Source organism: Limanda limanda, chromosome 20, assembly GCF_963576545.1.
Source record: "Limanda limanda chromosome 20, fLimLim1.1, whole genome shotgun sequence".
Taxonomy (NCBI): Eukaryota; Metazoa; Chordata; class Actinopteri; order Pleuronectiformes; family Pleuronectidae; genus Limanda; species Limanda limanda.
Genome location: NC_083655.1, coordinates 5,938,651 through 5,951,586, shown reverse-complemented (window position 1 = coordinate 5,951,586; position 12,936 = coordinate 5,938,651). Strand labels below are relative to the sequence as shown.

At 42.8% G+C, this 12,936-nt stretch overlaps 1 protein-coding gene across 1 annotated transcript in view; it reads right to left on the bottom strand.

The window, feature by feature from the left end:
* The window catches only part of plod2 (procollagen-lysine, 2-oxoglutarate 5-dioxygenase 2), a 32,186-nt gene extending 24,277 nt beyond the window's left edge, over nt 1–7,909 (bottom strand). Inside the window, exon 1 of the mRNA XM_061093682.1 lies at nt 7,742–7,909. Coding sequence (XP_060949665.1) covers nt 7,742–7,844 — 103 coding nt within the window. The 5' untranslated portion in view covers nt 7,845–7,909. The remainder of the gene's footprint in view (nt 1–7,741) is intronic.
* Between the last annotated feature and the right edge of the window lie 5,027 nt (nt 7,910–12,936).

Sequence of the window (12,936 nt, the reverse complement as noted above, 5' to 3'; positions counted from 1 at the left end):
CTTATAACCGAAACAAGAAAACAAGAAAAAACATTTCTTTCTGATACTTTCAGATTACCTATAAAATGAATTATAAATAACATGCTCAACTTAATATATAAACTAATAATGTATATGAGAAACTTATTTTTAAACATAAAATGGAATCACAAATGGAAAACGATTTGCTTATTCTGTCAAAACAAAAATTGTGTTCAACTTAAGAAATAGTCAAGAGGCCATTTAGGCTTTTTCATGCAACATGCAGGCCTGATATAAATTTTTTGTATTAAGTTTGAATTGTTTTTGTATTCAGACTCATAACAGAGAAATGGGAATGCGCCGGGGTGTTAATGAGATGAGATTCATGCTGCTCGGATTAATCAGCCGGAGAGAAAACAGTTGGAGGACAACAAAACAACACATTTTCAGTCTACACACAAATGCCAGATGCCAGATGTCCAGTTCTCTTGAAGTGTTTTTCGACGTAAACAGCATAATTAGAGGAATAATGAGGAAAAGCTTCCAGACACTCAAAAGGAGACGCTTCTAGACAGCCGTGATTTCGGAGGATGAGTGTGTAGTCAGAGTAAACACAGCATGTCCTCTTGTCAGTACTGTATGAACAGCCCACAGTGGGGGGGAGAGGAATGTAGCCCGGTACAGTGCCGCCGTTACTCTTCTCCAAGAATGGGCTTGGACGCCGAGTGGTCTTTCCCTCTGACGCTCGCTCTGTGTACCACATGCGGATCAGCCGTCTAGGTAAACTTTCACACTTAGACGAGCAGAGGTCCTGACTCACTGGCTGCTGCCGAGCCTAAGTAAGCATTTCTTGCAGAACGTAAAGAGGCATCGTGGGAATGTGTCCTGGCCTTGAACGTAAGGATAACAGGTTCTTTCCTCTTTTGACGAGAGATTCCTGGACAGCGAACACAGAGCCGCTGCTCTATTTTGGTCATCCAGGAAAATAAACAGTGTTTTACCTGTAAGTCTCACACAAAGAAAGAAAGAAAGAAAGAAAGAAAGAGAACTGTGGGGTCAAAGGGAAGTGCAAGTTGTTTAGTCATTGGCCAACGTAGCTTGACCTATCCGGTGCAGGCGGAAAAAGAGACGACCTCATCCAGACTTTCATTTTAGGATTGCACACTGTGAGGCTTTTGCTAGAAGAATTTAACTTTACATTTCCCTTTAACTCAAGGTTTCCTCTGTGTTTCTTCCGTCCACATTACATAATGAAAGGAGACGTCAGGATCACAGTACACAGCGAGTGGTAAGACATTTTTAAAATGTGCTGAGTTTAACAGCCTCCCAGGCATTGACTTTTCATGGACGGGCCCATGAGCTTTTGCCAAATTTCGACTCTGACTCAAACTGCCAGGTTGTGTAGCTGAAACGTCTTGTGTTGCTGAAACAAACTGAAACCCATCCCATTGACAACTTTCTCTAAAAGGGAACGTTTCCAGCCGCGTTGCATTAATAGAGATTTATAGGACAGAATAAGATTTGATGGGATACTGCTGATGTGTCATGTAGGATTAGACCTCATATGTCACGTATATACATCTGGTTTCTGCTGGAAGTGGGTTTGCCTGCTGGATTGTTGATACCAGATAAAAAAACATCTGTATATATATGTGTTAGTGTATTGTACTGAATTTATATATAAGAGGGAGAAACACAGACACAAATCTCTTCTTAGTCCAATAAACTTATTTAACTGTTCACGCCTCACATACAGTAACCACCATCCCTTCATTTCTCAGCCCTCAGCTATAACAGAGACGTTTACTACACCACCGTACTGTAACTGTGTTTTTTTCTAGCTATAGAATACGTCAGACTTTTAATGTAACCACAAGCAGCGTCAGTATAGAAGTAGCATTGCTGATATCTAAAAGACAGGAGCCTGACATGCATATGTTCCTTTTCAGCTACAGTAACAAATACTATGGTCCTAAACAAGGCCAATTCTCCATGTGGATATAATTAGCCTTAGGCCTAGTATTTAAACGTCTTTATTAAAAAGAAATCAATGGAGATCAGGAGGATTGTTTAGCTGCAAATCAGAATAACCTCTGTCCATACTAACACACCTGAAAATGCATCACATAGCCATCTACAAAATAAACCAAGGCATGCCCTGTTTCCACGTCTCCATTTTAAGGGGTTTAGAAAACCCTCAGAGAAGCATGGATGCCAAGTGTAAGCATAGCAAGAGGGAAATCTGTGGAGGTTTCCTTAGTAACCTGATTAAAGGGTTGCATACACACAGGACTAGAAAACCAAATAGCTCTAAGATTAGCTGGGTGGACACATCATTCTAGCTGCCCACCACAGGGACGGAGTCGAAGTCCCCATGATTGATAGAACAAACCATTTCCACAACACCAGGGTAGCGGAGTGCATCTACAGATAGAGGGTGTGTTTTCAATTACATGTGTTAAACCACAGGTCCTTCAGCCTCAGGATGTGGCACCATGTCACCAACACTGAGCCAGGAAACAATTCTCAAGTCTCGTCACACGTCATTTTAAATTACGAACAGTTTAATTACTTTATACAAAACAAACCAACATTATAATGTAGAAAAAACACTCTAATGTCATCTGGTTTGTGTCATGACCTTTCTTGTTGGGTTCTGTTTCCTCTGTCGGCCACACTCTGCGTTTTAGTGTCGCACATTAAAGCATTCTTTGTTAACAGGAACACACCTGGTTTGTTTTAACAAAAACACAATTAAGAGTTTACCACAAACGTGTACACACTCTAATGATAGGAGCTATTGTGTTTTGAACATATTTTCTGCAGAGGTGATCTGAATCAAGTATATTCATGTGCAGCCACATGCTGTTTCCCTTGAAAAAGCTCCTGTTTCTACCTGGAGAGTGAATTGAAACTGCTTTTTAAAGATTAAGCACTGAGCGGCTCCCTGGAGAGCATCGTCTGGGATCTGCATGTTCCTCCCAGCTGGATAATTTGTTTGAAGTGGTGGAGGAAGTAGAAATATAAATACCAAAATGTACTCAGGTAAAAGTCCAACATTACGTTTTCTACTTGATTAAAGGCAAAGGTTTAAATTCTAAGTATTAAAAGTAAAAGTACATCATTACAGCTGAGTCTCAGCCTCCTTCAAATCTGTTTCGTCTACAGTGATGCTGCTGCTGCTGGAGGCGGAGTCTAAAGTTACCTGCCCGCTCTGATTGGACCAATTCCTCTATCCTAATTATTACTTTAAAAATAATCAAAAACTATGTAAATATGTAACATAATGCATTGTAAAAGTAATAAATCTACTCAAGCAAAGTTCAAATACATGAGCAATTTACCAAAGTACAGTACTGAAGTGAAAGTACATCCCACCCCTGGTTTCCAAAGCCTCTGGTGATTAATGCATGTACAGTTACTAATGATAACAGCTCAAACAAAAGCTATGAGTTGGACGAACATTAAGAATTTTGATCTCGCTGACCTCTCAGCTGTATCAATATGAATTTCGGCCAAAATAGCTTTTAAAGATCCGCAGCTGCTCAAGTCCCTCTCCCAGACATTCATTATTTAGACAACTTCTATGTTCGGACCATGATCCTGACAAATCTACTGCTGAAATGTGATCTGTTTTCAGTGCATGTAAGTGTTGCATCCTGGGAAAATCTGCTGCACATCCTGCTGCAGTTATCGGTTCCACGGTTGGAGGAAAACACATCAGACACAGCGAAGAAAAGAAAAAAGCAGACAACACAACACATCTGGCTGAAACAGAGGCACGAAATCAACCTTGTGGGGATAGAGTGACAATGTTCTGAGGCGTGATTACAGCCTTTCCCTGCCAACAGGGTTTGTTAGTTTGTTACTCTGGAATTACAGGCAATAGAGAGCTCTATTATCCAGTATATAAGTCCCGGGCAATCTAAGGTGGAGTTTCCTTTTCTTTCTCTATAAAACGCCGGCTGTTGACATGTCAGTGACGTCTGGGAAAGGTCTCATCTAAAGACGCCAATTCCACAGGACAGACCACATCATCATGGTGTTTGTCCCAGTCTCCTGTAAACATTTACCCAGAATCACGCCCCAGTTACTGTCAGGAATACAAATGTTTTCACCAAGTGAATAATAACTCTGTGACATGTCGCTGCAATAAAAAGAGCAGTGAAACCTCCGAAGCCTGTTTTAGCTCAACTTCTACCGTTTTCACATTGTGATATCTTGATGTTCAGCAGACCTAGAAAGTCACTGAGTAGAACACATTCCTCTACCTAGGCCCAACTGTCCAATTAAAACAAAATTTAAAAACTCAGATATCAGTCCTCAAAATATATACCTGATTTGTTTCATCAAGATCCATTAATTAATAGCTGCATGGAAATTGGAGAAAATGTCTAATAAAGAAAAAATAAGTTCCTGGGTCCACCTCTTCTTTTGAGTTTTTCAGATATCTATTCATTTTTTTTTCCTGAAGACAATCACAACATACTACGGACACGTGAAACATTTTCCTGAATAAACCTGACTCTTGTCCTTTTGTAACTTATTTGCACATCGATATTAGAAAATATCAGCAACACGTATGATAGAATTGAATCCAGAGAAATGTAGCCGGCAGACGCAGACAAAAAGATCTACACGTTAAATCCGCTGTGGGCTCTGCTCACGCAGCCAGTCAGCAGCCAGTGAAAGGCTCCTTTCAGAGGGCTGGACCGTCTGACTCCACACCACCCAACTTTTTGTAACTTTCCAAAACGGACACACACCAACAGCCACGTCTGCTTTTCACTGTGCCCAGCCACTGACCAGGTGCTCGAAGGTGAGGAACTGGTGGAGCTCTGCATTTCTGTTAGACCCCCCCACCCATGTCACTGCTGAATATCACTGCTCACATCTGTGCTGGAGAGAAAATATCGATCCTGAAACAACAGTGACACACTCCCTTCCTCTATTCACAAAGCTGTGTAGATAAGGGAATTTGAATACCTGTGTTATATGTCATGTAAATGGTTTCCGTGGATCTCATATTGGTGTCTCACCCACCACTGTGTGTGCTTTGTAACACCCTGTCACTATGACGACCAACATCTCGCCCCACCCAACAGTAGAGTGACTCTATGAACAACTTGGTGGATGACAGATAAGCTGACGTCTTTCTAAAGACTCACACTCGGGCCTCAGAGCAGCTGGACGCGACTCACAGCGATTGCACCAAGTCCTTCAAACTGTTTGCTTCTAGTGTTACTTCTAGTTTTCTCTGGAAAATACATTAAAAAGATGGAAAATGACTCATGAAGTTTGATACGCCACGATGCTCACACATCATATTGTGGGTGTTGTGCACGAGTGCTCCTGACGCCAGGACCCGGATTGGTCTAAAAACATCTGATAACTGGTGGACACTGTTTTGAAAATATGACCCAGTTAAAAATGTATGGCTCAAGAAGAAGAAACTAAAAAACTTCTGCACTTAAGCTTCCTCTGAAACATGCAATGCCTCCTGGTCCTGGGTTTTCATTCAACTTTTTGCAAGGTGGAAAAATTCAAAAGACACTTTTATGTTAAACCTAAAAACCTTCGCTGTTAACATGGCACCTGATAAAATCCTCAGTGAATGCAGCTGCAGTAGAGCAAACAAAACTGAATATGACCCAAATAAACTACTTTGATAGGTCATTAAATATTCACTGCATTCAGTCTGCATGGTCACATAAAGGGAGAACGTTTCCATTTACCGATTCTGTCCAAATGCTTTTTATTTTGTGAGGTTTTGTATTTGCCTCCTAACATGAAATCAGAGAACATTCACAGTTCCCCGGTGATATGATCCTTCCAAGAAGCTGCAAGCTTCTCGCAGGCCAACATTTTAACCCTTGTAAAAGTTTAAAGTGGCTGCTGTGGGGAGGACACCCATGGAGGACAATACAGGAGCCTGTGTGGATCAAAATGCAAAATACATCTGTGGGACAGAAGCAGATTGCCAAACATCCACACTTTTGTTTACAAGATGCAAAAGTGACGAGGGCTGTGTTTATCTGAAATGATGTCTGGGGCAATTAAGAGCAATTTAGCCACAGCAACATGTTAACAGGGGAAAGCTTTACACACAAGTCAATAAAACCGAGACACATCGCTGCTGCTGCTGCCGTGGGCGAGCACCACTACATGTACTTTATTCTATAGGTCTGAGCAATCAGCGGTAAGAGCCGGGTGCGCTTGGCTCTGCTCCATCAGCATTAAATTACAACAGGTTAACGACTCCTGCGCTGGGTGTTTTTACGCACGTAATTGTTTGTTTAACATAAGCATCAAATACTAATGGTTTATTGCGCATCCTGACGTTGAGGAAATCCTGTCTTGTGACTGACAGTTCTGGTTTTACTCTTGGATGCCCAAAGCAGAAAGAACTCGACTGGAGTTGGAGTTGTTTCCAACGGGCTGACATGTGTGTGTGTCTGTGTGTGTGTAAAAAGCGCAGACACACAACATGACATAAAAATGGGATTGTGACAAACCGCAGACGGTTCTTTGTGTGTGTGGCACCATCATGTCATTTTACGCGCTGGCACGTCGACTGCTGGCTGGCGATCTGCAGCTCCTGTACTGTAACATGATGTAAAGTATATTACCCCCCACCTCCCCCCAATAAAAACATCACTTCCACTTTCCACTCTCGGCACAGCAGCTCGGAGATGTTCTATAAAACGCGTAAAAGCTGTAAAAGTGTGATGTCGCTTCGTGCGTAATGGCAGAAAAGTATGACCGGTGTGAAACCAGACTTGCAACAATGGGAGAGAGAGAAAGTTTTGGAGTTGTTTCCAACGGGCTGACATGTGTGTGTGTCTCTTTGTGTGTGTGTGTGTGTGTGTGTGTGTGTGTGTGTGTGTGTGTGTGTGTGTGTGTGTGTGTGTGTGTGTGTGTGTGTGTGTGTGTGTGTGTGTGTGTGTGTGTGTGTGTGTGTGTGTGTGTGTGTGTGTGTGTGTGTGTGTGTGTGTGTGTGTGAAAAGCGTAGACACACAACATGACATAAAAATGGAATTGTGACAAACCGCAGACCGTTCTTTTGTGTGTGTGGCACAATCATGTCATTTTAAGCGCTGGCACCTCGACTGTAAAATCTTGACCTCCTGTCCTGTAACATGATGTAAATTATATACCCCCCACCCCCCAACAAAAAACAAAAAAAAAACATCCCTTCCACTTTCCACTCTTGGCACAGCAGCTCGGAGATGTTCTATAAAACGCGTAAAAGTTGTAAAAGTGTGATGTCCCTTCGTGCGTAAAGGCAGAAAAGTATGACCGGTGTGAAACCAGACTTGCAACAATGGGAGAGAGAGAAAGTTTTGGAGTTGTTTCCAACGGGCTGACATGTGTGTGTGTCTCTCTGTGTGTGTGTATGTGTGTGTGTGAAAAGCGTAGACACACAACATGACATAAAAATGGGATTGTGACAAACCGCAGACGGTTCTTTTGTGTGTGTGGCACAATCATGTCATTTTACGCGCTGGAACGTCGACTGTGAAATCTGCACCTCCTGTCCTGTAACATGATGTAAATTATATACCCCCCACCCCCCAACAAAAAACAAAAAAAAAACATCACTTCCACTTTCCACTCATGGCACAGCAGCTCGGAGATGTTCTATAAAACGCGTAAAAGTTGTAAAAGTGTGATGTCGCTTCGTGCGTAATGGCAGAAAAGTGAGACCGGTGTGAAACCAGACTGTGCAACAATGGGAGAGAGAGAGAGAGAGAGAGAGAAAGTTTTTTATTTTTCTTACCTTTTGGAATAGCTGCAGGAGTCTGAGGTGAGGCGGTGGAGGAGAGAGACATTGAAAACTTCATCCAGCATGAGAACACAAAGCAGAAGGTGAGGTACTCCATGGCTGCGGTCGGTGCGTGTTCCCCGGGCACGGAGCGCCTGGCTGGGTCTCACCGACTGGACTGTTGCCTCTCAGACCCACAGCAGCGGACAGCACCCACCCTGCAGGGTCCTAATGTAGCCGCCGGCTCTCGCGATATTAAAGAGATACAGGGAGAAAGTGGAAGTGGGGGGGCGTAGATGAGTGTTTTCTCCAGGCTGCTCTCTGTGCGCCGCTGCAGGCTGGGGTCCTATAAGTACTGCAATTCACAGACATTAGGGCGCAACAGGCGTGGTTGCTTAATTGCAACTGCAGCCACTTGGGCTCCTGGTGGAGTCACAGCTCCAAGAGAGAGAGAGAGAGAGAGAGAGAGAGAGAGTGAGAGGAGGAGGAGGAGATGCAGCACAAGGAGCAACAGAGAAACGCACTGTGTGTTTACGCATGTGGGCTACGTGCGTTTTGGCGAATTGTTGAAAACGCCACATCAACAAAGTAACTCACAAAGTGTTGTGCAGATGAAGCTGGTGCATGTCGCCTCATGTTGATAATAATAAATTATGCAAGTTATTTGAGCTATGTGTCTGTCTAATCTTTTTACTCTGTTGCAATCATTTTACATTTTACTTTAATGCTGTATTATAGGCAACATCTTTGTGTCGAGCTGAGCGCTAAAGCATGTGAAATGTATTTGAAATAGGATTTCTGCTCCCTGCTGGCACTCAAAATGCAGCCCATGGTATATCTCACTGGTCTATATAGGCCTACTGCTTATAATAATCAGCTACCTCTATTTTTGTGACGGTGACATGACGTCATACAAACAGAGTTTATAGTTAGGATATGTCATGGAGACCTGGTTGGTTGTTGGACCAATCAGGAAAGAGCGGCGGTGATGTCATGGATGTCACACACTCAATTTCCTTCTGTGAGAAGTGGAATTTATGACCCAAAAAATATATTTTTAATGAAAATTGATGAGATTATTGTATTTTACATACAACTGTTTCACCAAAGTGGAAGTTTCGTTATGTGATATCTGTCTTGGGTGTGGGTAGTTTAGTTAAATGTGTAGGTTGTTAGTTCTAGTCCCACAATACCGGCTTCCCAGGAGTCAGCCATCCATCATTTGCCACAGCTCTGACAGTGATTGAACCCTTCATATAGTCCACACGTGCACACACACACACACACACAAACACACACACTTGTGCAAACACACACAGCAATTTGCTTTTGGTCTAAATTTAAAGTTTTTGCCACTTTTGTTTATTCGTTACTTGCCTGTAAAGTGCAGGGATGGGATGGTGTGGATCTGCTGCCCTCAAGCAAACCTAGAATTTGCTTTCCACATGATGATCACTACACATCAGGTTTAATTATCGAGCCTAAAATGACTTCATCAAAGATCTGAGACACGGAACGCAGAAGTTGTGAGGGCCGAGCCTTTGAGACTTTAAAATCGTTTAATATGGCAATTGTGTTACTTTCCAAGGTCAGCGTGATGTCGATTTCTGCTTGCAAGGACACTGGTTCCAAATTTGCATTAACTGTAAAACAAACATGGACTCTGAATTTAAGAGAGAGGCTGCACGGAAAAGTTCTTCCTCGCTTTGCAAACAAATGAGTAGATGTAAATAGAATGTAAAAAGGAGGGACTGCCCTCACTGCTTCAGTTCATCTTTAAGAGAACGACAGCAGACAAAGCAGCTCTTCCATGCATGGAGGTGATTTGATTTGAATCAGGCAGCACAACAAGGAATATATAACACAATCCACTATGCATCTGTGGTTCACGATGGAGTATAACCGAGTATAAAGTTGAATAAATAGCATTTTAAATTACACAGGCTACAGGTGGGTGTGGGGTGTGTTGCACTGAATTAGCAGCTGTGTATGTTCTGCACAAGCCCCCCTGCCAATTCTCTACGACATAACCATGGCAACACCTACACCCTGCAACAGATGTGTATAACTCGCGGCTCGGAAGCTGAGGTTCCGTCCGATCTTTGACGTTTTGAGGAGGTGTTGGTGAGATGTTTGATAGATAACAGTATTCACACCTGACACTGGGATGTTTTGTGCAAAAGTGAAGCTGAACACAGCTGTATTTCCCCCCCACTGGCCCACCTGTTGGCTGTTAAATATCCCTCCTGCTGGCCGCCTCCCACTGAGCAACAGCTCCTGTCACTGCACTCACTCCACAGTATCTGCTCTGAAGAGACGTTTTCAGCCTCCTAAGTGTGAGAGGTGGAGTAAAACTACAAAATCACATCTTAAAACTAACGTTGAATGTATAAGGCTTTATTCATTATTTTAAAATTGTACGCATAACTTACAGTAGTTCCCTTGTCCCTGGTTTAATGATGTGTATGAGGCAATTTAGCATGAATATGTCTCTATACTGGCAGTGGGAGAAGTATTCAGATCCCCTCCTAAATTAACCACAAGGTAAAAGTACTCTCTTGCAGTAAAGCCTTGCATTTATTAATAGAAAAATGTACTTGAAATGAAAAAAGTACCCACTCTGTAAGCGGTTCCTGTTCAGAGAAGAGTAATATATGTTTAATGGTCATTATTTTTTAATTTACTTCTAAGTTCCATGCACAACTGTGTAGTGAAACCCCCAGAAAGTGGAAAGAGAAAATAGACAACTTGCTATTATGTAGAATATACACATGAATGCACGTTGTTTTTATTAATTCTGTAAATGAATAATTGTCATATCAACAATCCTAACTGCAGGTACAGATATGTCTGCAAAACAGCTCAGATTGCCTTGAACTCATTTGTTCAACCTTGTGATGCATGTAAAGTTACTTCAAGAAAATGTATAAATTACAAGATTTGAATTTTAGTCAAATTAACCATTTTGTTATAAAATAGGGGAATAACGATCCTGTTCTGAACCACTGGTCGACCTGAAGCTCTGAACATTCAGATAATAATAACTCTACACTTCAGGGTCTGTATCTGAGGCATTTGACCTCACAATTGAAAACTAATGCAAATAAGAGCTAATGATGGAACAGTTAAATAATGACGATACATGTGTGTGTGTGTGTGTGAAACAGTCAAGTTGCAGATGCCATAGCTGTTCACTTACAGCTGTGTACACACACACACACACACACACACACACACACACACACACACACACGAGGGAGAGATGATGAGGAAAACAGAAACCAGACGTTAAATCCAACTTCCATTTACCGTCAGATTGTATCTGCGTCTCCCCGGGTGCTGAGCTGACCTTGAAACCAACGCTTTGTCTCATTTGCGTCTCCCATGAATTATTAGGAGGAACAGAGCGGCCCCTGTGGCTCGATCCATCCTGGCGAACACTTTGCGTGGCACTCTGTGACTGCTGCCAACGCCCAGACTGTTTCACTGAATGACATCACCGGGCTCGTGGTTTTAAATGCAGGAGTAGAAGCACTACTTTTTTTTTTTTTTCAAGATAAATTGCTTCTCTCCACTGGGGCCCTGTTAACCTTGAGAACGTAGAGCCGTGCCAGAAAACTCCACACACACAAGTTGACTTGGGCATCAAACATTCCTACTGTAATCCAGCATGCAACACTAAAGTGAGCGCATTATTACGTGTGTTTACTGTAACTGTATCTCAAGTTGAGACACTCTCACCCCAACAAAGGACATTCTCCCCGTTGTGAAACCATGAAGACAAACACAATCCCCTCTAAAGAAACGCCTGTGCAGCTTTAACAGAGGTATCAACTTCCCCCAGCTGGAAAATATAAGTGTTTGTGGTACAGAACCTCATGTTGCATCTTGGCAGCGAGTCGCAGGGAGTTTGTCGCGTCTCGCTTCAGCTCACCGGCTCAAATCTGAAAACCCCTCCAAATATTTAGAAAAAGCTGGAGAAACGTCCTCTGGGTTTGATTACACTCTGACAAATATTGTTTATGTTACGCCGGGAGATGTGGCCATTCGGTTTTAGCCGCCTGTACATCGTTTAAAATTGTTATTTTTTTGGTGTAGTTTTGTGAGTGTGCTTTAGTGGCACTGATGATGAGGGTTAAAATTACTTTTAATCACACAGAATTGTTGAGATAGAGCAAACAGAAGCTGGGAGTGCACATCTGGATGAGCAGCCACACATCCAGAGACCTTGAACCCCAGCGAGCTGTTTACCAACCTGCACAGACAGACCTGCCTGTTGGACACCCTCCTACCGCTCAGGTGGTTAGTTCTCGCCCTTGCCTTTTATTTTAATTTAGCTTCATCTCCGAGCCAAAGAAAACACACAAGCCTCCCCTGTCCTCAGCATCCTCGACTGAAAGACTAAACAGTGTTGCAGCTTCCCGACGACAGCAGACCGGCGTCTATTTCTGGCACAGTTGTGGAGACAGTGGGTTTGCAGGCGCTGTCTCAATTTAATCAAGCTGAAAGAAGAAACAGATGATTCTTTAGCGAGACTGGGAAGCAGATGCCCAATATTGTGTAACGTAAAAACTAGGAATTATATAGAGGGAAAAGAGGGAATAAAAATAAAGACACATGGGAAAGTGAGGAGGAAAGTGCTCCTGCATTTATCCAATGGTCATCACTGTTTGTGGGTATATAATCTAAAAACAATGTGTTGCCCCTGCACTGCTTCAGGCGATATCAAACCCAAAATCTAACCCTAAACCTAGTTGTCAGTGGTTGAGCTCCACCTTGGATATCTTAACTCTATTTTTGACGTACAACCCTCTATTGGTGGCACGGCCGGATGGTTTTGCAATTGCACGGGTGAGTCACAAATCCTGGAGTCGTGGTCCCCATCAACCGCACCGGAGAACCCACAATTGCGTAATGACTGTAAAAGAATGGGGTTTTATTTTTAAACCCGAAAGCTTTGATCGTTCCACAGGAAGTTTCATTCGATCGATGGAAAGGGGAAAGCTTGTTTCCTCCGCGCCGGTCATCTTCCCATCATCCCTCCGACCACTTCTGTCTACGCCAGCTCCTCTTATGAGGCCGAGGGGGGGGGGGCATTGGGCCTCGTGGTGTGGTCCGGGGTCTTGTCATCAACAGCTCATTTAATCTTAGACCAAAGAGCTTTTAACAAGCACAGCAAGACTACATCTTTTAATGTCACCCCAGTGTCT